Source organism: Mobula hypostoma, chromosome 4 (genome assembly GCF_963921235.1).
Source record: "Mobula hypostoma chromosome 4, sMobHyp1.1, whole genome shotgun sequence".
Taxonomy (NCBI): domain Eukaryota; kingdom Metazoa; phylum Chordata; class Chondrichthyes; order Myliobatiformes; family Myliobatidae; genus Mobula; species Mobula hypostoma.
Genome location: NC_086100.1, coordinates 160951433 through 160978212, shown reverse-complemented (window position 1 = coordinate 160978212; position 26780 = coordinate 160951433). Strand labels below are relative to the sequence as shown.

The following is a 26780-nucleotide window of genomic DNA, read 5'->3' as shown; positions in this document are numbered from 1 at the left end:
TGCCTTGCTACCACGAAAAGAAAACAAATTTCATGGCTTACGTGAGTGATGATAAACCTGGTTCTGATATGGTTCTCTTTTGTGGACTAAGAGTGAGAAGGGGCAGGAAGAATAGAATCATGGTTGAGAAAAGGGGAAGGGAGAGGGAAGCTTTAGGAAGACTTTTGTAATGATCAATAAATCAATTCTTTGGAATCAAAAGTCCTTGACTGGTATCTCAGGGCTGGGTTTGTCTGCACCTGCACCACCGCCTGCCCTGGTACTCCTTCTCAGACCCCTCCCGCGGCACTCCACCCTCACTATTGCCAACATTTCGTGCTCCCGCCAGAGGTACAAACTCACTCTCCACTCCACATTGACAAAAACCTTACTGTGCAAAAACCATAGGCACCCTAGCTATATATGTGTGTCTAAGTCTTTTGCACAGTTTTGTAGGTAACAGTTAGTTTGGGTCAGAGTCACCGGGAGAGAATCAGTCATAGTTCTCACTTCTGAATGCTATCCATTGGCAGAGTAGGGGTAAAGTAATTTAATGAGGACAGGACAGATTGAACCTGCAGGAATGAAACTCATGTTGACACTCATCCAGAACCACAAGATGAAGTATGTTCAACTGATCTTGGAAGCAGAAATATGTGTAGCCAGAGAATAAGCACAAATCAATGGTTATGCACCTCAAATCCAATATTTAGGTCCCCAAATCAACACATGTTAGTGCCTGTCCCTCCCTAACCGAATATATGTTAATTACTACCTGTGATGCATGACCGAGCACACAGTGAGGGCTTACGAAACTACTGTATATTTCAATATACATCAATCATCCTGAAATTATACACTTGACATGTTCTATTTGTCAATTAACTTGGCAAGCAAAACAGTAATAGAACTACAATTCTCTGAAAATGTACCAGAATTCTCATCACACCGCTGTACTTTACACTTTTGCTCAATTTCAGCCACAAATATACACTGTTACATGCAATTTAGCACTGTTACTAGGGTTCATTAATTTCATTAGTAGCAGTTTGACTATGCATTATATGTAGCAATCTAAATAACCAAGACACAGAAACAGAGCTTCAAGACATCATTGAAGTATTTATTACTCAGTCAACATAATTGTTTTCATTATGGCTTTATCATTCATAGAGTGTGCTCCTTTAAGCAGTTATTTCACCATCTCAACTAAAGGCAGCATTTCTGACTTCATTTGCTGCTAAGACAGAACAATTATTTCATTTTTTTAAAAAAATGAGATGCTGGAGGAATTCAGAGGGGCAGGCAGAATCTGTGGAGGGAAATGAATCCATCCCAGTAAAGGGTCTTGATCCAAAAGGTTAATTGTCCATTTCCCTCCACAGATGTTGTCTGACCAACTGAGTTTCTCTAACAAATAGTTTGTTGTTCCAGATTCCAGCATCTGCAGTATCTTGTGCTTCCAATTATTTTAATACACAACCTCAAACCAAGAACAGTAGATTGTTGGAGTGATAGTCCACCAGAAAAGAATCAAGCAAACCACCACTCTACCCTCTAAATTTCAGAGACAGGAAATGCAACTCATATAATCCCTTCTACTAGCTATTTAGAATCCAGACAGCATTAACAAGTTTGTGCTATTAACAGATACTTAAATAATCCAGTTAATTTTTGGATGAGATTCCAGGCTCTCAACTCTACCAATAGCAGTGTTGCTGGAACTATTAGTTCAGCAATCCCCATCAGGCAGAACAGCCCAGCAGGAGATTCATGGCACAACAGTTAGATTCACATTTAAGCCACAACTGAGGATCTTTCAAGGCCAAGAGTGCAGCAGTGCAAAAGAAGCCCTGTGAAGAAGTCATCAATCCCCTTCTGCTCCACCAAGGCTTCAGAAATTTTCCTTCAGCATCAATATAACTCCTGACAAAAGAGTTCACAAGGATGGATTAGGAAAACTCAGACACTCTTACTTCATGTGGAAAGCTTGGGCAAAAGATTTACCCTTATCTGACACTGTCACCAAAAAAGACTGCTTTGTTCAGCACACAAAATTTTAGAGCTTTAGAATTAAATGATTTGGAAGACACCAGAATACACCATGGAACGTCATGCCAGAGAAAGTCATTGAGCATGTACAATAACAGCATTAAAAAGGTACTTAGATAGGAAAGGTTTGAAGGAATAGGAGCCAAACACACACACATAGGATTTGCTTAGATGGGAATCTTGATCTGTGTGGAACAGTTGGGCCAAATGGCATGTTTCCATGCTGTGAAACGTGATGGCTCTTTTACAAATTATTCTAAAGCAGCAAATTTTGCTGATGAAGCATCTTTGAGAGAATATTTCCCAGTGGAGATACAGGAACATTCGAATTAGCAACTCAAATGATGCCTGCAGTGTAAACACACTGATTGCTTTTTACCTTGAAATTATAACTGAGAAGCTATCGGACTAATTTTGTATCATGCTAATTATGGAGTTAACAATATAAGCCACACAAACTAGATAATCCAAAAGAGAATTAATATCTTTCAGGAAGTCTACAAACAGATTGAGAATATTCAACAAGTTCCATCTGGAAGCTGCTATGTTGGCAAGCAGAAATGTTGTAAAATCAGAAAATCGTTTAAATAGTTATTTTGGGTGCAATGAAAGAGGAAGAGGAAGGGGGTTACATTTCACGATGGATCATCTTTTACAGGATACAGGAGCCTGAAGACACCCACTCAACATTTCAGGAACAGCTTCTTCTCCTCCTCCTTCAGACTTCTGAATGGACATTGAACCCATGAATACTATCGCAGTATTTTTCCCTTCTTTCTGCACTGCTTATTTAATTTAATTATTTTCATATATACTTTACATTGCAAGTTATACTTTTTATTATTATGTATTGCAATGTACTGCTGCCACAAAATAACAAATTTCATGACATATGCCAATGATATTAAACCCTGATTCAGATTCTTATCAAGAGTCTCTTCACACAAGGAAAAGAAACTTGGAAGTGGAATAATTGTAGTGAATTTGATAAAGTAAAGAAGGTGAATCAATAAACTATTTCTTGAAACCAATTTTTTGATAGGTTTGACAATTGGCCTCCTGTTCACACCCCTCTTAGCACACCAGTCCAGGTGTTGAGGCATCCAATACTCTCTCAGCACCAACACCAGTCTTCTTCCTCCCTTCAGTTCAACACATGGATGAGCACCACAGGCTACCACTGTCTATATCCCCTCTTTGCCCTGCAGCTACCATCCATACCTCCACGTACCAGCTGCTGTCATCCCGATCTTCACCTTCCCCCAGTCCCTTCCAACTCTTTAGTCATCATGGACTCACCGTCACTACTGAGCAGGTGAGAAGGGCTCTGAGAGAACTCAGACATGGCAAAGCACTGGCACTGGATGGTGTAAATCCCTGCTCCTGAAAGATTGTGCTGAGCAGCTGTGTGGAGTTCTCCAATGCATTTTCAACCTGAGTCTCAGCCTGGAAAGGGTCCCGACTGTGTGGAAAGCATCATGTGTAGTGCCAGTACCCAAGAAGGACCAACCAAAAGTCTTGACTGACTATTGTCTAGTGGCCCTGACCTCACACATCATAAAGAACCTAGAAAGGCTGGTCCTGGCTCACCTCTGACCCCTGGCCAGATCAGCCCTCGATCCCCTGCAGTTTTTGTCTATCAGGAGGTCACTGAACTCAATGATGCTGTCACCTACCCGCTGAACAGAGCCTACTCTCATTTGGATAAGCAAGACAGCACTGCAAGGTTCATGTTTTTTGATTTTCCAGGTGCCCTCATTGCTGGGGGAGAATCTCCATCCAATGCAGGCTGGCGCTTCCATTGTATCCTGGATAATGGACTGGCGGACTACAGTTTGTGCAGCTTCACAGCTGTGTGCCAGACATGGCTATAAGCAGCACTGGGGCCCCACAGGGGACTGTATTGGCTCCCTTCCTGTTTAACCTGTATACATCAGACTTTACATACACCACTGAGTCATGTCAACTGCAGAAATTCTCTGATGACTCAGCAATATTTGGGTATATAAAGAGAGGATAGGAGGGAGAATACAGGGGCCTGGTAGAGGACCTTGTTAAATGGTGAAGCTGAATCATCCGCAGCTCAACATCAGTAAGACAAGGGAGATGGTGATGGACTTTAGGAAGACTAAGCCTGCACTACTCCCTGTTACTATTGATAGTGAGGACCTACAAGTATCTGGGGGTGCACTTGGATGATAAACTTGAGTGGAACACCAACACAGAGGCTGTGTACAAGAAGGACCAGAGTTGCCTCTCAGGAGACTGAGATCCTTTGCAGTATGCAGGCTGCTCCATTGCGTGGTCTACCAGTCTGTTGTCACCAATACAATCTTTTATGTGGTGCTGTGCTGGAGCAATGGGTGAACCGATTAGAATGGCTGGCTCTGTTACAGGGTGTCAAACTAGACACATTGGAGGCTGTGGTATAACAAAGGATCCTACAGAAATCTCGGCAATTCTGGACAATGTTTCTCACCCTCTGCATGCCACCTTGGCCGTACAGAAGAACACTTTTAGTAATAGACTAAGACAACTGCGCTGCTCCAAAGAGTGCTATATGAGGTTACTCTTACCCTTGGCTCTTAAGCTCTATAATATGTCAATCTATCGCTGTGGGAATGAAGACCTCCTCCTGCTAGACCGTTTGTGTTAACTTATTTTTTTTTCTTTCTGCTTCTCTTCTAATATCTGTATATCTGTGCACTTGTAATACTACTGTGACACTGCAATTTCCTTTGGGATCAATAAAGAATCTATCTATCTGTCTATTTTGGTAGCTGAAGTAAGTTGCACCCAGATCAATAGATACTGATAATAATCAATAAAAAGCATTTCCTATAATATTTGATTTCTTTCAAATCCACAAAAATACAACAGTGATTGAGACAAGGTTCTGGTGGTGTGTCAAAGAATGAACTCTTTTCTTTGAATAACAATATTCTGAGGTCAAGTCCAAATCCAAATATTTCAGCAAAAAGTCTAGGCTGCTGCTCCAGGATAGTATTGGAGTGCTACACTGATAGAAGTGTGGCCATTTGTTAGACATTTTAAGTTGAAGCACTATATGCCCTATCAAATGAAGTAAACAAATTTGAAAGTTAGTTTTCTCCTTGTGTCTGGTCAATATTTATTCTTCACAATTTATCGAGTCTTCATCAAATTGTAGTCTATAAGAAATTAGAGTACACAAATTGTCTACTATGTACCTCCACTGAAAAACAATACTGAAAATTTGCCTTATGTCACTTTGGGCATTCTGGTAAGAATGTGTCATATGTTATGTAGATGCACGTTCTATTTTTAATTATAATTGTATGTAAATTCTTTTGATCTTTTGTACTACTTATTTATTTTGTAATGTTTAGTAATTTTTATGCCTTGCACTGTATTACTGCAAAATAAAAACAAATTTCATGACATGTTAGTGATTGTAAACCTGATTCTGATATCAAACAATAACTTGTATTTTGCAACATATTCAATGCATTAATCATTCCAAATTGGTTTGTAAGAACCATCAGATAAATATCTTGTCAATAGCAAATATAGAAATAATGAAACTAATCAGTTTCAAAAAATTAGTAGTTTCATTAGTTATAAATTATTCTGATAATCAAGCATACTTAAAATTATTAAAATTGGTGTATCTAATTCAAGATTTCTTTCGAAACAGGTAAAAAACAGTTAAACAGTTTGATTGACGCACAGCCTGAACATACTGTATTTGTGCTTTGTCCTAGTGGAACAAATGGTTCATAAAGAGTTGCTCAGTGATGGGTAATACTAGTGTCGCAGAAGAGAGCTTTGCTCTGCTCTCAGGACACCACGGAAAATGTAAAACAGAACAATGTTGAAAATACTGCTGAAATATTCAGTAACTGTAGCAAACTATTATCGGAAGTAAACCTGGAAAACCAACAAACAAAATCTGGCTTGTAAAACATATTTCTCTTTAAATTCTGCCAAGGGTTTAACACGAAGCATGAATACTAGCTTTGTCATGTTGAATAATAACTTCCGTAATGGGACAAACAAATTGCAATAGTAATCATCTGATATTATGCTATTACTGGGCACCCTAGGATATAGAGAATTAAATCAGTTTCTGCATTGTCGTACTCTGCCTTTATAATAGAATAACAATAGCTCTAAGATAATTTCTCAGAAATTAAAATAATTGAAAGCAAAGTTTAATTTATTAATACTGGGATAATTTAATTCAAGTCCTGTGCTGAACAGTGAAGCTGTAGGTAATGTAGCCATCCCATGGATGGATTCAATTCTAACTTCTGGTGCTGTCTGTGTGGATTTTTTACATTCTCCAGTGACTGTGTGGGTTTTCTCTATGTGTTCCAGTTTCCTCCTACATCCCAGAGATGTGTTGATTGATACAGATCTTAATGACTGTAAATTACTCTAGCTTAGGTATGTAGTGAATGCATCAGGGAGACATTGTTGGGTAGATAAAAGAGAATGAGTGGCAGAATCGAATGTGATTGGACTAAAGGGAACTCTCCGATAGCTCGCGTAGACTCAAATGTTCTCTTTGGTGTCATAAGGAAATATGGAAATATGAGAAACATTGCTCCATAGTCAGGGGGTAATGTCCTTCATTCTTCAAAATGAGTCTGACCAACCTACCTATTCAGGGCCCTTACTCCTTATTTAGCTATATGCATCGCATTTTCTCTGGAACTGTAACACAATATTATGCATTTTGTTATTGTTTTCCCACTTTGTACTGCATCAATATACTTACGTTTGGAATGATCTGTCTAGGTGACATGCAAAACAAAGCTTTCCACTGCAACACAGCACATGGGACAATAATAAACCAATTACCAATTGTCCCTGAAAGTGTGAAAGAATTTAATGATTACCTCCTGTAGAATTCTCTTTAGCTTGAGAAGCATGGTCTTTACTGCTGTACAGTCCTGCATCATGAGTCGCAACGACAATGGGTCCAGACCACCAACGCTCTCTTCCTCCCTCAGAAAGGAGCAGTCTGAAGATGTCCCACCAGGCCATTGGTTGTTCCGAGCAGGTCTAAGCTCCCCATGTTCACCTTCCTTTGTAAACACAGACCTTAGAAAGAGGAATGATATCAAACTTAGGTCAAAAACTCTACACATAATCAAATTTCAAATCTGTATGCAGCAGCAGAAAACAAGACAATTCAGCAATTTGAATACCAGCTCACTAAAGTGACACAGAGATATATGTAACCTCATTAAGGCGAAGGAATCTATTCAGCCCATCAAATCTATATTACCTCTCTATGTGTGTTGCTTGAATTTCCAGCATCTGCCGAATTCCTGGTGTTTACCTCTCAGAGGATCACAGTAATTCCATCCCCTCACCTATTTCCATGTAACCTATTATCTTTCACATGACTATTTACATCCCCAATCCTCTCGCCAGCCATCTAGAGAAGGGGCAGTTAACAGCTAACTAATCTACCAACAAGCTCATCTATGTGGCCAAAGAAAGATTTTGCAATTGCCACTCAGGTAGCACTAGAAGACAGAAATTAAGTTGCTTTGAAGTTGTTCTTCTGAAGTTTTACCTCTAGGTGAAGGGCCCTTTCCATTCATGGATTACATATGTGAATTTAATGCATGGAAGTGCATTGGGTACTTCTGCACAAACGTGGATGGCCCCGTGTGTGCTTGCATGTTATACCCACAGGGGAGGCCAAAAGGAAAACCTCAGGTGTGTGAACAACTGAGCACATACCAGACCATGTTTCACTGTCAGTTTCTGGAAAAATCCTACCATGGAACATTGTGCTTTTCCTGAGAATTTCTTGGCTACAGTAAGACAAATCTAAACAGATAAATATTACTGCTGGAACTTTACTGGCTTAAACACCAAAGCCAAAACTGAAGCACTAAAGCAAGATGATTTGGGCAAGAGGTTTCAGTAGAATGCCAACTCTATCTGGAAAACATCTGCAAAGACAAATACAGCAGTGAATGAGTATTTTTGATTTGCAAATGTCATTTGCCAACATTGGACTCTGTCCATTTTCTAACTGTTACTGCTCTGCTGGGCAAGTTAACAACCCAGTAAAGCGGTGCTGCAAATACTGGGGTTGCTCATTCTATGTTTTCTGGCCTAAGTCTTTCGTACCATGCTGGTCCATCATTGGAAACTATATGAATAATGCAACAAGAATAAAATTTGCACAGCAACAGCTTCAAGCTTACACAATCCAGAATGATAAAATTATGCACTTTTTGAGATTGTATGGAGAGATTTGGAAGAACTGAGGGAAGGAGACATGTGTCATAGTCCTGTTCATTGTCTGTTGGTTTCTGGTCAGATTCATTGACACGGGATGTAGAAACTCAATGATTTTCAATTAGTTGGCAATTTTTTTAAGTTTGAAAAGAAATGTGTGGGGGGGGAGAGAGAGAGGGGGAAAGAGAGAGAGGGAAAGAGAGAGGGGGAAAGAGAGGGGGGAAGAGAGGGGGAGAGAGAGTGGGAAGAGAGAGAGGTGAGAGAGAGGGGAGAGAGAGAGGGGAGAGAGAGAGGGGAGAGAGAGAGGGGAGAGAGAGAGGGGAGAGAGAGAGGGGAGAAAGAGAAGGGAGGGAGAGAGGGGGAGAGAGAGAGAACGCACACGCATGAGTGTTTGCACAGCTCAAATGCTATCTATAAATTTGCTGACGATACAACCAGTGTTGGCAGAATATCAGATGGAGACACGAGAGTGCACAGGAGCAAGATAGATCAGCAGGTTGAGTGGTGTTGAAGCAACAACCTTGCACTCAACATCAGTAAGACCAAAGAACTGACTGTGGAGTTTAGAAAGGGTAAGGCGAGGGAACACATACCAGTCCTCAGAGAGGGATCAGAAGTGGAAAAGGTGAGCAATTTCAAGTTCCGAGATATCAACATCTCTGAGGATTTATTCTCAGCCCAATATGTTGATGCAGTTACAAAAAAGGCATGACAGCAACTATATTTCATTAAGAGCTAGAGGAGATTTGGTATGTCACAAAGGACACGCGCAAATTTCTACAGATGTACCATAGAGAGCACTCTAACTGGCTGTATGACTGTCTGGTATGGGGTTTGGGGAGGTGGGGGGTGGGCTACCGAACAGGATCGAAAGAAGCTGCAAACAGTTGTGAGCTCAGTCAGCACCATCATGGGGACTAGCCTCTGTGGCACCAAAAACATCTACAAAGACTGATGCCTCAAAAAGGAGACAATGATCATTAAGGACCCCCATCACCCTAGATATGATGTCTTCTCATTGCTACCACCAGGAAGGAGGTACAGGAGTTTGAATGCACACACTTATCAATTCAGGAACAGCTTCTTTCCCCTCTGCCATCCGATTTCTGAATGGACATTGAACCCATGAAGCCTATCTCACTATTTTTTTACATTACTTATTTAATTTAACTATTATACAAATATATTTACTGTAATTCAGTTTTTATTATTATGTATTGCAATGTACTGCTGCTGCAAAAACAACAGATTTCACGACATATGCTCATGACATTAAACCTGATACTGATTCTCAAAAGCTTAGGGACGGGCAGGGATCAATGTTGCTTGGTAACCATTAGCAAGGTGTAAGGACTAAGGTCTTTACCAGGGCAAACTAATTTGTTCTGATGACATGCTGGCACAGTGGAGATATTAAACTCCTCAACCATCAGGTTCCTGAACTGGTGTGGATAATTTCACTCACTTCAATACTGAACTGATTCCACAAACTCTGGACTCACTTTCAAAGACTATAAAGTCATGTTCTCAGTATTATTCACTTTTTTAATTTGGACAGTTTGCACCCTTTTGCACGTTGTTTAGAAACATAGAAAACCTACTGCATAATAGAGGCCCTTCGGCCCACAAAGTTGGGCCGAACACATCCCTACCTTAGAAATTACTAGGGTTACACATAGCCCTCTATTTTACTAAGCTCCATGTACCTGTCTAAAAGTCTCTTAAAAGACCCTATCGTATTCGCCTCCACTCCCATTGCCGGCAGCCCATTCCACGCACTCACCACTCTCTGTGTAAAAAAATTTACCCCTGACATCTCCTCTGTACCTACTTCCAAGCACCTTAAACCTGTGCCCTCTTGTGGCAGCCGCTTCAGCCGTGAGAAGAAGCCTCTGACTATCCACATGATCAATGCCTCTCATCATCTTATACACTTCTATCAGGTCACCTCCCATCCTCCGTCGCTCCAAGGAGAAAAGGCTGAGTTCACTCAACATGTTTTCATAAGGCATGCTCCCCAATCCAGGCGACATTCTTGTAAATCTCCTCTGCACCCATTTTATGGTTTCCACATCCTTCCTGTAGTGAGGCAGCCAGAACTGAGCACAATACTCCAAGTGGGGTCTAACCAGGGTCTTATATAGCTGCAACATTACCTCTCGGCTCCTAAATTCAATTGCATGATTGATGAAGGCCAATGCATCGTATGCCTCCTTAACCACAGAGTCAACCTGTGCAGCTGCTTTGAGCGTCCTATGGACTCTGACCCTAAGATCCCTCTGATCATCCACACTGCCAAGAGTCTTATTATTAATACTATATTCTGCCATATTTGACCCACCAAAATGAATCATCTCACATTTATCTGGGTTGAACTCCATCTGCCACTTCTCAGCACCATTTTGCATCCTATCAATGTCCCACTGTAACCTCTGACAGCCCTCCACACTATCCACAACTGCCCCCCCCAACCTTCGTGTCCTCAGCAAGTTTACTAACCCATTCCTCCACTTCTTCATCCAAGTCATTTATAAAAGTCACAAACAGCAGGGGTCCCAGAACAGATCCCTGAGGCACACCACTGGTCACCGACTTCCATGCAGAATCTGACCCGTCTACAACCATTCTTTGCCTTCTGTGGGCAAGCCAGTTCTGGATGCACAAAGCAATGTCCCCTTGGATCCCATGCCTCCTTACTTTCTCAATAAGCCTTGCATGGGGTACCTTATCAAGTGCCTTGCTGAAATCCATATACACTACATCTACTGCTCTTCCTTCATCAATGTGCTTAGTCACATCCTCAAAAAATTCAGTCAGGCTCATATGGCATGATCTGCCCTTGATAAAGCCATGCTGACTGTTCCTAATCATGTTATACCTCTCCAAATGTTCATAAATCCTGCCTCTCAGGATCTTCTCCATCAACTTACTAACCACTGGTCTATAATTTCCTGGGCTATCTCTACCCCTTTTCATGAATAAGGAAACAACATCCACAACCCTCTAGTCCTCCAGAACCTCTCCCATCCCCATTGATGATGCAAAGATCATTGCCAGAGGCTCAGCAATCTCCTCCCTCTGGTGGACAGAGCGTAGGTGTTCAGCAAAGCGGTCTCCCAGTCTGCGTCAGGTCTCGCCAATATACAGAAGGCCACATCGGGAGCACCGGACACAGTATATCACCCCAGCCGACTCACAGGTGAAGTGTCGCCTCACCTGGAAGGACTGTCTGGGGCCCTGAATGGTGGTAAGGGAGGAAGTGTAAGGACATGTGTAGTATACATCGGGAGCACCGGACGCAGAGAAAGCAGGATCTCCCAGTGGCCACACATTTTAATTCCACATCCCATTCCCATTCTGACATGTCTATCCACGGCCTCCTCTACTGTAAAGATGAAGCCACACTCAGGTTGGAGGAACAACACCTTATATTCCGTCTGGGTAGCCTCCAACCTAATGGCATGAACATTGACTTCTCTTACTTCCGCTAATGCCCCACCTCCCCCTAGTACCCCATCCGTTATTTATTTTTATACACACATTCTTTCTCTCGCTCTCCTTTTTCTCCCTCTGTCCCCCTGACTATACCCCTTGCCCATCCTCTGGGTTCCCCCCCACCCGTCTTTCTCCCCGGACCTCCTGTCCCATGATCCTCTCCATATCCCCTTTGCCAATCACCTGTCCAGCTCTTGGCTCCATCCCTCCCCCTCCTGTCTTCTCCTATCATTTTGGATCTCCCCCTCCCCCTCCCACTTTCAAATCTCTTACTAACTCTTTCTTCAGTTAGTCCTGGCGAAGGGTCTCGGCCTGAAACGTCGACTGTACCTCTTCCTAGAGATGCTGCCTGGCCTGCTGCATTCACCAGCAACTTTGATATGTGTTGCTTGAATTCCTGTTGTTTGCCCTTTAGTTTTAGGCTCCCTAACCCTGGGAAAAAGACTGTGAGTATTCTCCTTGTCCATGCCCAACATTATTTTCTATACCTCTATAAGGCCAGTTAGGACATAGACTTACACCTAGACCCTGAATAGCACTAGTGTGCAATGGAAGCATGGTGACAGAAGACCTTTGACTTACAGGTATGGAATCTAAGCCCCATCCTATCCCACACATCAATGAAGGTATCAATGATTACTCAGAATTCAGTCTCTCTATCTGTATATATGTAAGCCAATGTGGCACAGGAGGCTCATAGACAGTTGGAGAATTAACAGGTTACTCAGGATGATATGTACCCGAGCTGCCTTGCCAAGTCGAACATGGAACATTATGTACAGTATGCATCTGACTTCATCACAATGGAGCCCAAGTCATCTCAGGACCCGAGTGTGCTCTGGCCAGCTGCTCCTCTTGAAGTATAATTCTTTGGGAGTAAATGCCAAATGTATAACATGGAGCAACTTCATTAAGCTTTTACTGTCAACTGTGTTGTCACACTTTTTTTTCAAGAGTTAGAGTTTGTTATGGAATACAATGTTGTCATGTTCAGTCAAACTCTCATTTTATTGTTTGAATCAGCACCCATGTGGAATAATGCAGTAATTAAAAAAATACTCAGCAAGTCAGTTGAAAGACAGGTACATTGACGCAGGGCAAGAACTTATAATGGACATAGATCTCTGCTAAAAACACAGAGAACATCTTCTCTAACTTATTCTCGATTTAGTTATAGCCTGCAGCTGTGTGCACCTTGCTAAATAGCACAATGAGTTAGTGTAACCTGTGGCAGATTACATCAGCAGGTCCGATGGCGACATGGTGAGTAAGGCACGGGATGAAAGGTCTGTAGACTGGAATTCGAATCCCAATGCAGTAGATGTGGAATTTAAATTCAAAATCAATAGCCTGGAGGAGCAAAAATAGTCATCAGTTAACTGAGACCACAAAGCTGCTGGATTATCGGAAAGACCTATTGAAATTCACCACCTCTTTTCAGAAAGGAAATTTACTTTTCTTTCCTATTCTGTATTGGGTAAAACCTATAGCTACCCAGTGACTCACAGGAAGTCGCTGTTCCTATGGGTGACTCAGACCCACTAGTGTGGGTGACATTTTTAAAGTTGATTCAAGGGATGCTGGATTTACAGGCTAGCCAGCATTTAGCTGCCCATTCCCAATTGCCCTTGAGAAAGTGGTCACGAGTTGTACTCCTGAACCACTGCAGTCTTTGAGGGGTGGGTATACCAACAATACTGATGTTGAGGGAATTCTAAGACTTTGACCCAGCAAACCTGAAGAAACAGGGATAAATTGCTAAGTCCGGATGGTAAGTGGGTAGAAGGGCAACTTATAGGTGGCAGTGTTTCCTTGCACTTTTAGCTGGTAGGGCTGGTGAGTTTAGAAGGCACTGTTTAAGGCATCTTAGTGAAAAGCTCCAGTGCATCCTGTAGATAACATAGCACCAGTGTACATTGATAGATCACCAGCAGGGAGATTCAGCAGTCTTAAATTCCTGGGTGCTAGAATATTGGATGGCCTGCCCTGGCCTAGCACATATATGCAAAAACATGGGAAGTACATCAGCATCTTTCACAGAAGGGTCAGCAGGCTCAGCATGTCATCGGACTCTAACAAACCACGACAAAGGTACTGTTAAAAGCATGCTGACTGGTTGCGTCATGGTCGGGTACAGCAATTTGAACATGCAAAAATATGAGAAACTGCAGAGAGTAGTGGACTCAGCTCAATACATCATGGGCACATGCCTCCCCACCATTGGTAGTATGGGCATGAGGCACTGCCTCAAGAAGGCAGGATCCATCATCAAAGATCCTCATCATCCAAGCCATGCCATCTTCTTGTAGCTACAGTCAGGGAAAAGGACAGAAGCCTGAACTTCAGCACCACCAGGTTCAAGAGCAGTCACTTCCTTTTGACCAGTCAGTTCTCGAACAAATCAGCACAGCTCTCAACACTATCTTGGTGCAGCAACTTTATGACCACGTTGCACCATGAAGGACATTGTTTTTTTTCGCTCCAGTTATGTTCATTCTTGTAAACATTGTGTCTATCTTTAAGGTCTGTTATGTGGTCAATGTTGCTCATATGATGCAAGGCACCTTTGATGTTGGTGCAAGGAGGATTTTCAATGCACCCTGAGCATATGACAATAGACTAGACTTTGAAATTTTGGTACCTACAGCTGTTACTATGAGTTGGTGGTGGAGTGAATGAATAGTTGTGAATGGGGTATCTACCAAGGAGGCTGCTATGTCCCACACATTATTGAGCTTCTTGACTTTCTTGAATACCTGGCAAGTTGCAGGGACAATTGAATTGCCCAGTTAAGAAATGGGTAAGAATTGCTCAAACCCTAATGATTGGATTTAAGTAACAATTGTTGCTGTTTCTCCCACACTCTGCTCTTAGTCCTAATTTCGATGTAAAGCAAGTAGAGAAAGCCTGGAGACAGAGTGAGAGGGAGGATAGCAGGTGATTGAGAAGGGATGCACTCATACCAATGGTTTGAGATGTGTTTCTTTTAATGCAAGAAGCATCGTGAACAAAGCAGATGAGCTTAGAGCGTGGATCAGTACTTGGAGCTATGATATTGTGGCCATTACAGAGACTTGGATGGCTCAGGGGCAGGAAAGGTTACTTAGAGTGCTCGGCTTTAGGTGTTTCAGAAAGGACAGGGAGGGAGGTAAAAGAGGTGGGGGCTTGGCACTGTTGATCAGAGATAGTATCACGGCTGCAGAAAGGGAGGAAGTCATGGAGGGATTGTCTACTGAGTCTCTGTGGGTGGAAGTTACAAACAGGAAGGAGTTAATAACTCTAGTAGGTGTTTTTTATAGAGCACCCAATAGAAACAGGGACATTGAGGAGCAGATAGGGAGACAGATTCTGCAAAGGTGTAATAATAACAAAGTTGCTGTGGTGGGAGATTTTAATTACCCAAATATTGATTGGCATCTCCCTAGAGCAAGGCGTTTAGATGGGGTGGAGTTTGTTAGGTGTGTTCAAGAAGGTTTCCTGACACAACATGCAGATAAGCATACACGAGGAGAGGCTGTACCTGATCTGGTGTTGGGAAATGAACCTGGTCAGGTGTCAGGTCTTTCAGTGGGACAGCATTTTTGAGATAGTGATCACAATTTTATCTCCTTTACCATAGGAACAGGAACAGGAAAGCAATAGGAACAGACAAGTTAGGAAAGTGTTTATTGGAGTAAGGGGAAATATGAAGCTATCAGGCAGGAACTTGGAAGCATAAATTGGGAACAGATATTCTCAGTGAAATGTACAGCAGAAATGTGGCAAATGTTCAGGGAGTATTAGCGTGGCGTTCTGCATAGGTACGTTCCAATGGGACAGGGAAAGGATGGCAGGGTACAGGAACCGTGGTGAACAAGGGCCTTTGAAAATCTAGTCAAGAAGAAAAGAAAAGGTTATGAAAGGTTCAAAAAGCTAGGTAATGATAGAGATCTAGAAGATTATATGGCTAGCAGGAAGGAGCTTAAGAATGAAATTAGGAGAGCCAGAAGGGGCCATGAGAAGGCCTTGGCGAACAGGATTAATGAAAACCTCAAGGCATAGAGCCCCGGCCCCAAGTTCTGTTCCCAAGGAGGGGTCCTGGCTCTGTGCTCCGTGTACGAGTCCCGGCCTTAAGTCCTATTCCCAAGGAGAGGTCCCGGCTCTGTGTTCCATGTCCCTGTGTTCCTGTCTCTGAAGTCCCAAGGCTCCGTGTTCCCATGCTGTAGACTAAGGCTCTGTGTTCCTGTCCTCCCCAAGACCAAGGTTCTGGTTCTGCATTCCTGTCGTCCTAAGTCCAAGGTTCCGAGGTTCCTGTCGTCCCAAGTCCAAGGCTCGGCTGTTCCTGAGTACCAAGTCAAGGCTTCATGTTCTCATCCTGTGCTGGAGTTCCCTTGTCTTGCCCAGGAGTCTCTAGTTCTGTCCTGTAGCCTCACCTAGTCCTGTCTCCCAAGACCACATCATGTCTTCGCCTAGTTCCGGATCCCGAGCCTGAGTGGGGTCCTTGTCCAGTCTCCGGCTCGGAGTCCGAACCCCAGCCTCATCATGTCCTCGCCTCTAATCGAGGAACCCCAGCCTCGTCATGTCCTCGCCTCGAATCGAGGAACCCCAGCCTCGAGGAACCCAAGCCATGTCCAGTCCGGTAGCCAGGTCATGTCCGAGCCTAGTTCCAGGGTCCGAGCCCAAGTCAAGATCCAGGTTCTGGGTCCTTGTCCAGTCTCTGGCTCGGAGTCTAAGCCCAGGCTCCTAGTTTCCAGTTCCTAGTCCTGGTCCCTCTTGTCTAGCCAATGTCCTAGCCCAAGTCTGTTCTTGTCCCAGCTCCTAGACTGCATCCAGTCACGTCCCTAACTCTAGTCCTGTCCTGTTCCTAGTACTTCAGTCTCTGTGTCTTGCATTTGGCTCCCTTCCCAATGCCCCGATTATGACAGGAAGTAAATGTTCAGCACAGCATTGTGGGCTGAAGGGCCTGTATTGTGCCGTAGGTTTCATATGTTTCTATATTTCTTGATGAAATATGAATACTGATTAAAATTAACTCACTGAATGTAATCATTAATTAGAGATTAGCCATCTATGAGATGATCCTAGGTTCCAAAGAGTCACGTCTCAATAAGGTGCTGCAGAACTCCTTTAAAAGCCGTGCCAGCTCCTGTTTCAGGATATCACACAAAAATGTACATATGATCATAGATTACTACAGCAAGAGAGAAACCTAGGTGCCTTTGGTGCACTGGAGAAGGCTCAGCTCACCCTACTGCACCTGTCCGAATCATTCAACACAGTCCCAGAACCAGGTGCAATGTTGAAAATTTTGAGCATGGCCCCAATAACTGGAAAAGCACATCTCCATTTGCACATGGTCAGCAGTGCTGGAGTGCCATCTGCTGGCTGGTACTGTGTAACAGACCAACATGCAAAGGGAAAATCTCAGAAACCAGGAGTCACTGTACTGAAATAACTGGATCCTCATTTAACACTGCAATGGGGGAGATTGTGCCTTCCATCAGAAGTTAGTGAGTGTTTAGAACTCACTTCCACAAAGGGGAATAGAAGCAGGGCTTCTGCCATTTGCTTAGACATCCATGGAGGGAGCAACAGGTGAGGTGCGAATACCGAGCAGATTGGCCATGATCTTATTAAACAGACCAGCAGACTAGCAGGACTGAGAGGTCGACTCTTGCTCCTAATTTATGTGTGCAAACAAGTTCAAATATAACCACTGATTACGATTGGATGGCATGAAAACAAAGCTTTCCGCTGTAGCGGAGTACTTGGGAAAATAATAAATCAATTACGACTTATGGAATCATAAATTAAAGATCAAAGAATGAGGAGGGTCTATGTTCCAGTAACGGACATAAGGTAAATTTACATTTGAATTATTCCAACTACCAAGGCATTTTTCCTTCCTAATTGTACGATGAAGAAAGTGATTTATAGGCTGCTTTTACTGTCCCTGAAAACACAGAGTTTCTTTAGAGTGCAATGGATATACAGTATCCGAGATGTGTTTTAATGAAATTAAACTGTTGTGGTTTAAGCAAGCAATTTCAGGATGCAGAGTATTTAAACTGGACATGGTGCAATATTTCCATGCAATAAAAAATAGTACTTTAAGTGGTCACACATCTGACAAGTGCAGGGGCTGAAGATTAATCATTCCATGAGATCAACAATAATTGAAACCAATAGACCAACAGAGCAGCATTAAAATTGCAAAGTGCGAAGAAATCGCTCCGCCGTGGGAAGCAGTTATAATACTCTTCAACCGCAGGATTCAGAGATTTTAATGAATCCATGAAATAGACCTTACAGAGGCTGGATAATCTTATTTCATTTCCCCATTAAACTAACGAGAGCATAAACACATTATTACTTCATAGGTCCAGATTATCAGTCATTTCACCAGCGGAATAACAATATGCTGTTGACCAAATTTTTTAATATACTGTATTTATATTTTTATTCAGTTTGAATCATTTTCCAGCTACAAGCGTATGCAAGATGCAGAGGATAAATAAATAAAGCTTTCAGGCTAACATCTCTATTGGCTGCCCAGACTCCAAGCTACTAACACGTGTTGAGACGTGAAAGACATCATAAATTCCACAGTTACTCAATAAAGGTTTGGTCCTATATATATCATGAATCTTATCATTTGTATGATTTGTGCTCCAGGATCTGACCTCATTGACCCAATAGCCCACAGGGCATCATTCCAAGGCTGCCTGACCATGTTTAAGCTACAGATCCTTAATATGTTCCAATTAGTCTCTGCTACTTTACAAACCTAAATAGACTAAAACAAGAGTTCATTAGCTCTAAACTGCCTCAGGAGATGCCAAGGTTGTGAAAGAAATTTTTTAAATGCAAGATGGATGGTGGCAGAGGGGTAGGTGGAGAATGCGGAGGTTCGGTGGAAAGATTAGAGGGGAGCAGGTTCAGGGTGCACGGAAGGAGAATGGGTGTGCTGAGGGACAGAGGAAGCCTTGGGATATCAAGGACAAGGAATCTGAGGGAGGGTGGAAAAGTGGAGGAGGTGTGAAGGGGTGGGTCTAGGAAAGGGGTAGGTATTGATTGGAGTATAATCTAAATTGGAGGTTGAGTAGAGGGAGATTGCAGAGAAAAGTGGCATAAAGAGTAGAGAGGTAGAAGTTAGATGTTAAGTTATGGTGGAAAATCCAAATAATCTGAAAGCATGCTTAAGTACCAATGATCAAGATTATGCTATAATCTTTAGCAAAATAATAAAACCCATCCTACCAAGAGAAAGACTTATTAGGTCCAGCACTAAATGCATTAATTTTTGGCTTTTGCCTGAGGACTTCTTAAAGTTGCCCACATTTAACCATGCAGCTCATAATATTAGTAGACCAACAGGTAAAACAAACCTAAATAGCCACCATACTCTCAGCGTGATTTCTTATTTAGACATTATAGCCAAAGTCAGTGATACAATATTTGCAGTGCAAAAGGTAGATCTGTCAGCACTTGCCGTCAATAATCTCTTACACTTGCAACAACATCTGGCACAATTGCACTGAAAACTTGCTATCTATGATGCAATTCTTCATCACTGTGGTTGTAGCCTTTCGAACCCAATTCACAAAATTTGGTTTGGCATGAATGACAACTTTTCACATATAATTTGCAATAAAAATACTGCCTCTGGTTGAACACAGACTAAGTTTTTACACGCTGAAAAGAATAACTGCTGTGCAATTCTGGCTTCGAAAATCTTCTCCTGCTTTTAGGATTAAGATTCTCTCAGAATAGGGTTTACAAATTCGATAGTTTTTAAATCCATCATTATTGTTTTCTATTTACCACAAATTCCCATCTTCTGCCAATTCTGATGTAAATGTGTCAGCAAGTAAGCAATATAAAATGATCATCTCGTATTACATGCTTGTGAGTATAGTTGGATACCAAGCCTCTGGCCTGTCCCAACTTTTCTAAAAACTATTGCCCTTTGGCCAAGCATTTAGTCCCTTGTCATTGCACTTTATATGTAGATGATCATCAAATTTTGTGGATATCTAACCGAATGAATAGACAGGATGAATGTGTTTCTCAGAATACATATCAACATATATGAGAAGCAAATTGAAACCGCTCCAGTTTGCCTACCAGCACAACAGGTCCACAGCAGAAGCCATCTCATTAGCTTTTCTCTCAACCCTGGAACATCTGGACAGCAAATATGCATACATCATGATGCTCTTTATTGACTACAGCTCAGCTTTCAATACTATATTCCCCTCAAAACTAAACAATAAGCTTCATTCAATCAGTTTGGATTGACAACAACCTCTCCTCCACAATCCCCACCAGCACAAGTGCACCACAAACAGTGTGTTTACCCCCTGCTCTAATTACTTTACAAACACAGCAACAATGCCACATTTAAGTTTGCTGACAACAAAAATCCTGCTGAAAGGTTTCGGCCCGAAACATCGACTATCCTCTTTTCTTAGATGCTGCCTGGCCTGCTGAGTTCCTCCACCAATTTGTGTGTGTTACTCGGATTTCCAGCATCTGCAGATTTCCTCTTTGTTTGATTGGATTAATACGCTGCAAAGTCTCTTCCAGGGATGCCTACCCTGAAAAGTTCAGTGAAGCCCTCTCTCACTGCCCCCCCAACTCTAATCCCTGTTGTTCTCTGACTGGCTTGCCAAACAGGTTTCGGCCTGAAACTTTGACTGTACTCTTTTCCTAGATGCTGCATGGCCTGCCGAGTTCCTCCAGCATTTTGCTTGCGTTGCTCAAATTTCCAGCATCTGCAGATTTTCTCCCTTTTGCTGACAACATCACCGTCTTAGGCCAAATGAAAGGTGGTGATGAATCAGCAGACAAGAAGGAGATTGGAAACCTAGCCAATATGGTGCCACAACAATAACCACTTACTCAATGTCAACAAGACCAAGGAGCTGATCATTGATTTCAAGAGGACGAAACCAGAAGTACATGAGCCAGTCCCCATTGGGAAAATCAGAGGAGAAGAGCATCAGTAATTTTAATTCCTCAGTGTAATCATTTCAGAGGACCTGCTCTAGGTCCAGCACATGAGTGCAATTACTAACAAAGCGCAGTAGTGTTTCTACTTCCTTAGAAGTTCGTATAGGTTCAGCATTACTCTATAACTTTGACTAACTTCTGTTAGTGTGTCGTGGAGAGTACATTGACTGGCTTCATCACAGTCTGGTATGGAAACACCAATGCCCTCGAACGGAAAATCCTGAAGAAACAGAGAATGTGGTGCAGTCCATCACAGGTAAAGCCCTCCCCACCGCTGAGCACATCTGCATAGAATGCTGTCACAGCAAAGCTGCATCCATCATCAGGAACCCCCACCAACCAGGTCATGCTCTCTTCACTCTGCTGCCATCAGGAAGAAGGTATTGGAGCCTCAGGTCTCATACCACCAGGCTCAGGAACAGCAATTACCCCTCAACCATCAGGCTCCTGAACCAGAGGAGTTAACTGCAACTTCATTTACCCCGTCACTGAACTGTTCCCACAACCTATAGACTCACTTTCAATAACTCTTCATCTCATGTTCTCGATAATTATTGTTTATGTTGTTTTTCATTTGTTCAGTTTGTTGTCCCTTGTACACTGGTTGTCTGCCCCCTTGGTGCAGTTTTTCATTGATATGAGGGGTATAGATAGAGTAAATGTGAGTAGGCTCTTTCCACTTAGATTAGGAGAGATAAATACGAGAGGGCATGGCTTTAGGGTGAAAGGGGAAAGGTTTAGGGGGAACATTAGGGGGAACTTCTTCACTCAGAGAGTGGTGGGAGTGTGGAACGAGCTGCCATCTGACGTGGTAAATGCGGCCTCACTCTTAAGTTTTAAGAATAAATTGGGTAGATACATGGATGGGAGAGGTCTGGAGGGTTCTGGACTGGGTGCAGGTCAATGGGACTGGCGGAATAAAGTTTCAGCACAGACTAGAAGTGCCAAGTGGCCTGTTTTCTATGCTGTAGTGTTCTATGGTTCTATGATTCTATTATGGTGATTGGATATATTGAGTATACCTACAAGAGAATGAAGCTCAGTGTTGTATATGTACATTGATAATACATTTATTTTGAGCCTTGAACTTTGAATAAATGTTTAGTTATGGGGTTTTGCCCACTATGAATCAAATTTGTTGTATGCATTCCCTGTCCCTTAATTTGAATGTCTATATCATGGGTTCCAAAACTTGTTTATGCCAGGGACCAATACCATTAAGCAAGGGGTCCGTGGGCCCCAGTTTGGGAACTCCTGGCTTATACTCTACAAGGCTGCAGGACTGGGAAATGAATGTTAAATAAACAGCTCTATATTTTCGACTGCATGTGCATGATGGGCAAACGGCCTTCTTATTTTGTATACTTACCTTAATCTCTGCTTACCTATTTTGTCTGTATGTACGTTTCTAGAAACGCTTTCCGAAAAACCTGCCAATTCTCAAACTCTCTTGATAACAAATCCTGTAAATGAGTCTCAAACTTGATTTCTTGCTTCCAATGTTTAACAAATTCATAGCCCAGTTTCATTGTGTTAGATAGCTGATAAAGGAGGGTATGTTGGGATTGATTTGACTTTTTGCTCCAAAATCCAATTCTCTCATCAGCAGAGAGGGAGTGCTGGGATTGGGTGGAGAGAAGTAGATGATAGAGATCAGAGGTTGGCTGGAAGTCCAACTTGTCTCAAATCACACTGAAGTAAAAGTCTGGAGGCCAAGATTATACAATCTTTGACAAAGTTACAAAACCAAGCGTATCAGAAGTGACCTCCTTATGTGCAGCATTCTTGCTGATTATGTTGTTAACCTTTGGCATGGAAGAAAACCATTTGGATTCGTGCCATCAACAAGACACACTGAGAGACTCATGTGACTTAAGTTTCTCTTCACGACTCTGAAGAAACATTCAATATTGAATGAATTGGACAGGTGAAACATATGCCTTAGAAAGGTAGGTGTAGCATTAGTTAAGGTAAAAGGTAAAAGCTAAAAGCTGAAAACATAAGATTGCATTTTCATAGAGGACTGAGCCTTGTCACTGAATTTTGTTCTACTCCTGGTCTATACCCTCAGCATTGCAGATCCTATTGTATATGCAGCTTTGAAGCCGGAAAACATTAATCCAAGAAGCCTTATAGATATTTTTAAGTACTAAACTCAAGCCACTGGTTCAAACAACCATTAATGCTTCTTCGATCAGAAGGGTATTAAGCAAGTACAATTGCACTGTTTATATATAGCATCACTGAAAACTGGAAACATTGTAAACACTAATGGGAGATAGGCAATTATAATACCAATTGTTGGAACGGTCACAAAATACCTTTTAACACAAATAGCATTGTTTTATTTCTCCAGTACTCCTTCTATGGTTAATCTACCTTAAAATGTCTGAAATTTATAAAAACAAAACAGAGTAATTAGTCCAGAAGAATGAAAAATGTAATTGTACATTTTAGACATTGCCAGCTCAGTTGGTATGAAAACTTTAACATAATAAATATGACAAAATTATCCAACCCTTTGATCCTACTCTGTCACTCATCAGCTCACACAGATATTCTACTTCTCCACATTTTCATGCACTATCCCTATATCCCTTAATGTCTCAATCCATTGATCTCTGTTTTGATGTGATGTTATTTCTACTTAAAACACACTTAGTGTCACTTTGATGAAAGGCAATATAATTGCCTTTCTCCCATGGACTCCATTGTCCAACTATGCAACATATAAATACAATACAGTCCTGAGGAAGGGTCCTGGCCCAAAACATCGACTGTTTACTCTTTTCAATAGGTGCAGTTTGACCTGCTAAGTTCCTCCAGCATTTTGTGTGTGTTGTGTTGGATTTCCAGCATCGGCAGATTTCCCGTGTTGTAACATACAAATTTGTTCCACTCTCCTTTGAATAAATGAACACAGCTGCTGACCTTCATAACCTTCCTTGAAGGTACAATAATGGAAATTTACAAATTTCAGGACATCCACTTACTTTGGCAAGGCATATTCACTACTCTAATGCAGGCAAGACAATTTGCATACAACAAGATCATGCACAGAAAATGAGGTGGTTTATGAGATGCTGTTGGGGAGTAAAGGCTGAAGGAATGAAGTTGATCTGGACAATGGGAGAACCAACGGTGTATTCAAAAGATACCTTACCCCATTGAAGGCAACTAAGGCAGCACATGCTGACGATGCTGAGGATGTTCTAGTTTGTGGTGGCCAGTGCGATCATGTTTGCTGTTGTGTGCTGGGGCAGCAGGCTGAGGGTAGCAGACACCAACAGAATCAACAAACTCATTCATAAGGCCAGTGGTGTTGTGGGAATGGAAATGGACTCTCTGACGGTCGTGTCTGGAAAGAGGATGCTGTCCAAGTTGCATGCCATCCACTACATAATGTACTGGTTGGGCACAGGAGTACATTCAGCCAGAGACTCATTCCACCGAGATGCAACACAGAGCGTCACAGGAAGTCATTCCTGCCTGTGGCCGTCAAACTTTACAACTCCTCTCTTGGAGGGTCAGACACCCTGAGCCAATAGGCTGGTCCTGGACTTATTTCCTGGCATAATTTACATATTATTATTTAATTATTTATGGCTTTATATTGCTATATCTATACTCTGTTCTTGGTTGGTGCAACTGTAACGAAACCCAATTTCCCTCAGGATCAATAAAGTATGACTATGACTATGACAGTGCCTCATTGATACTGTACTAGAACACAGGTCTCAAATATAAATAATTATGTTTTATTTGTCCCAAAGTAAAGTACGGATGTTTTTGAAGCATAGACACTTTGTAGTGCATTGCACCCTGTCAAGTTTGCACATTTTCAAATGCCAGTCTTTTAAAAATCTACTACTTCTGGAGGAGAGGGGCATAAATTGTCAAGAGAAACAAGCTTAATTCACCATTCCAGAGAGCAGAAATTACCTGAAGTGTGATCAGTAGTAGACTTGAACAATAGATAGACCTCATCTGTCATTCACCTTCCAGTGTCTCCCACTCTAACCCATGCTCCTCTCCCCTACCTGGTGCACTGTTCCAATTCTTCTCTCCATACTGCTCAGCTCCCCTCTCCTCTCTCAAGTAATGCATTGAAAAGAGCTCGGGTTGGCTGTCAGTCTAACACAGACCTAATAGCATTCAAACACAAGTACTGCACGAGCTGTGTAACACTCCACTCCTGTGTCAGCCCAAAATGCGGAAGATCAGCCTTTCCACTCAAATTCCCTGCTTGGAGGTTGAAAAGCAAAGGAAAATCCATTTATTTTATATTAACTATTTCAATTAGGTATAATAATTTCAATATATATCTAAATGCAATAATAGTTTAATACTTCAAACATTTCTAGTATTTCTTAAGTGTATTAGAGTCTTTTAAAAATATAAGAAGATTGACCCCATACAAGACATAGCAGTCCTTGGTAAGTACACATTCTACATTTGTTCACTTGATCCAACAAAATGCACGGCAAGAACAGATTGTACAATCTACAAGATGTACATTCCAAATCCACCATTTCCATCAACTAGCAATACAAGGGCAGTAAAAACATGGGCACCACCACATGGAAGTTGTGGTGGAAATATATCACCAAGAAGTCAGACACTTCTTACCTCTCTGATAAGGTTAGTTTATCTGCACTGAAAATCTCACTTCATAGACTTTGGTCAAACTCACTGATGTATAGAAGTATTGAACAGAAAAAAAAAAAGCCTTCATCACAAATTGATCACCACACAGGAGTTTAAGTAGCAATAAACAGCTCTGTCAACCAAGCACACATTTGAACACATCACAAAAAATATTTGCATCTGAATTGATTAGTGTGATGTGTTCACCCATCTTTCAAAACAAGCTAGCTGTCAATTTTTTACAAATGCACAGGAAAATCCTGTTTACAGTGAAGTGGACTTCTAAGTACTGTCAGTAGTCTGTGTCAGAATTAAAACCTGAGGTTAAATATTCATATATGTTAATTCTTAAACCAAAGTGTTTCACTTTAATGTGGTATTTCATGTAAACATAACTGTATAGAATAAGGCCACTTGACCTATCTAGTCTGCACTAGTTCCAACCACAAGAAATTGCTATTAAATCTTTTCTGTTAATTCTATGAATTATTCTCTGAATAATTAAATGTTAAAAGTCCAGTCCCTTTACTGTGATTAATGCTGATTCCACCGTGCATACAAACAGTAAGTTACAAATTTACACTTGACCTAATAAGCTATTTTTTTAAACTTACTGTGGCTAATGACTACATTTTAACTTTGACTTTCTCTTCTTAGTGATGATTGTAACCAGGCGCTTTTGTGGTATTATGTTTATTAATGCTTATCACACCATAGCTGTCTCACTGCATGTTGCTATAGGTTGCATTATTGGCTGAAGATTATAAGTGAAACTGGATACTATGCAATCATCAGCAAGCATTCTTTCTAACCTTTTATTACAATTAAATTATCTTAGTGGACTCAATCTCCATTTTGGGTTTAATATTAAGGTATTCCTCATAATTAAAGTGTTAGGAGTTGTCTGGGGATAACACATATTATCAAATCATTATAGCAAGAAGGCAAACATTTTTCCGATGCTGGTTAAAGTTTGACATTCTTGTTTGTTTGGCTCTAAGTAAAATTTCATTTATACAACTATTTATCCATTGATTAAAAATAGAGTGACTCAACACGCACTGTCATTTTCCCAGAAATTCAGCAATGTTAGGAAAGCAGCAGCTCTGTCAGCATCTGTAGAAAGAGAAAGAATTAAAGTTCCAGGTTGTAAAACTGGGAAATAGAGCAATGGTTTAGTTCTGTACTCCACTCCCAAAATTTATGGTTCCAAACTTTAGAAGCTGAGAATACTCAGTCAAGACACGAGACTGCAGAGACTGGAATGTAACAGATCGAGCATCAATGGTAGGAGAAAAGAAACCATCAAAGTTTTGGATCAAAGCCTAACATCAGGATAAACAATGAAGAAGCAAGATGGCCAGCAT

General features: G+C 41.6%; 1 protein-coding gene across 5 annotated transcripts in view; it reads right to left on the bottom strand.

The window, feature by feature from the left end:
* ccser1 (coiled-coil serine-rich protein 1) overlaps window positions 1-26780 on the bottom strand; it is a 1394127-nt gene that overhangs the window by 767238 nt on the left and 600109 nt on the right. For all 5 annotated transcript variants that reach the window (XM_063046845.1, XM_063046846.1, XM_063046848.1 and 2 more), the window contains exon 6: window positions 6915-7119. In XM_063046845.1, the coding sequence (XP_062902915.1) occupies window positions 6915-7119 (205 nt within the window). The remainder of the gene's footprint in view (window positions 1-6914; window positions 7120-26780) is intronic.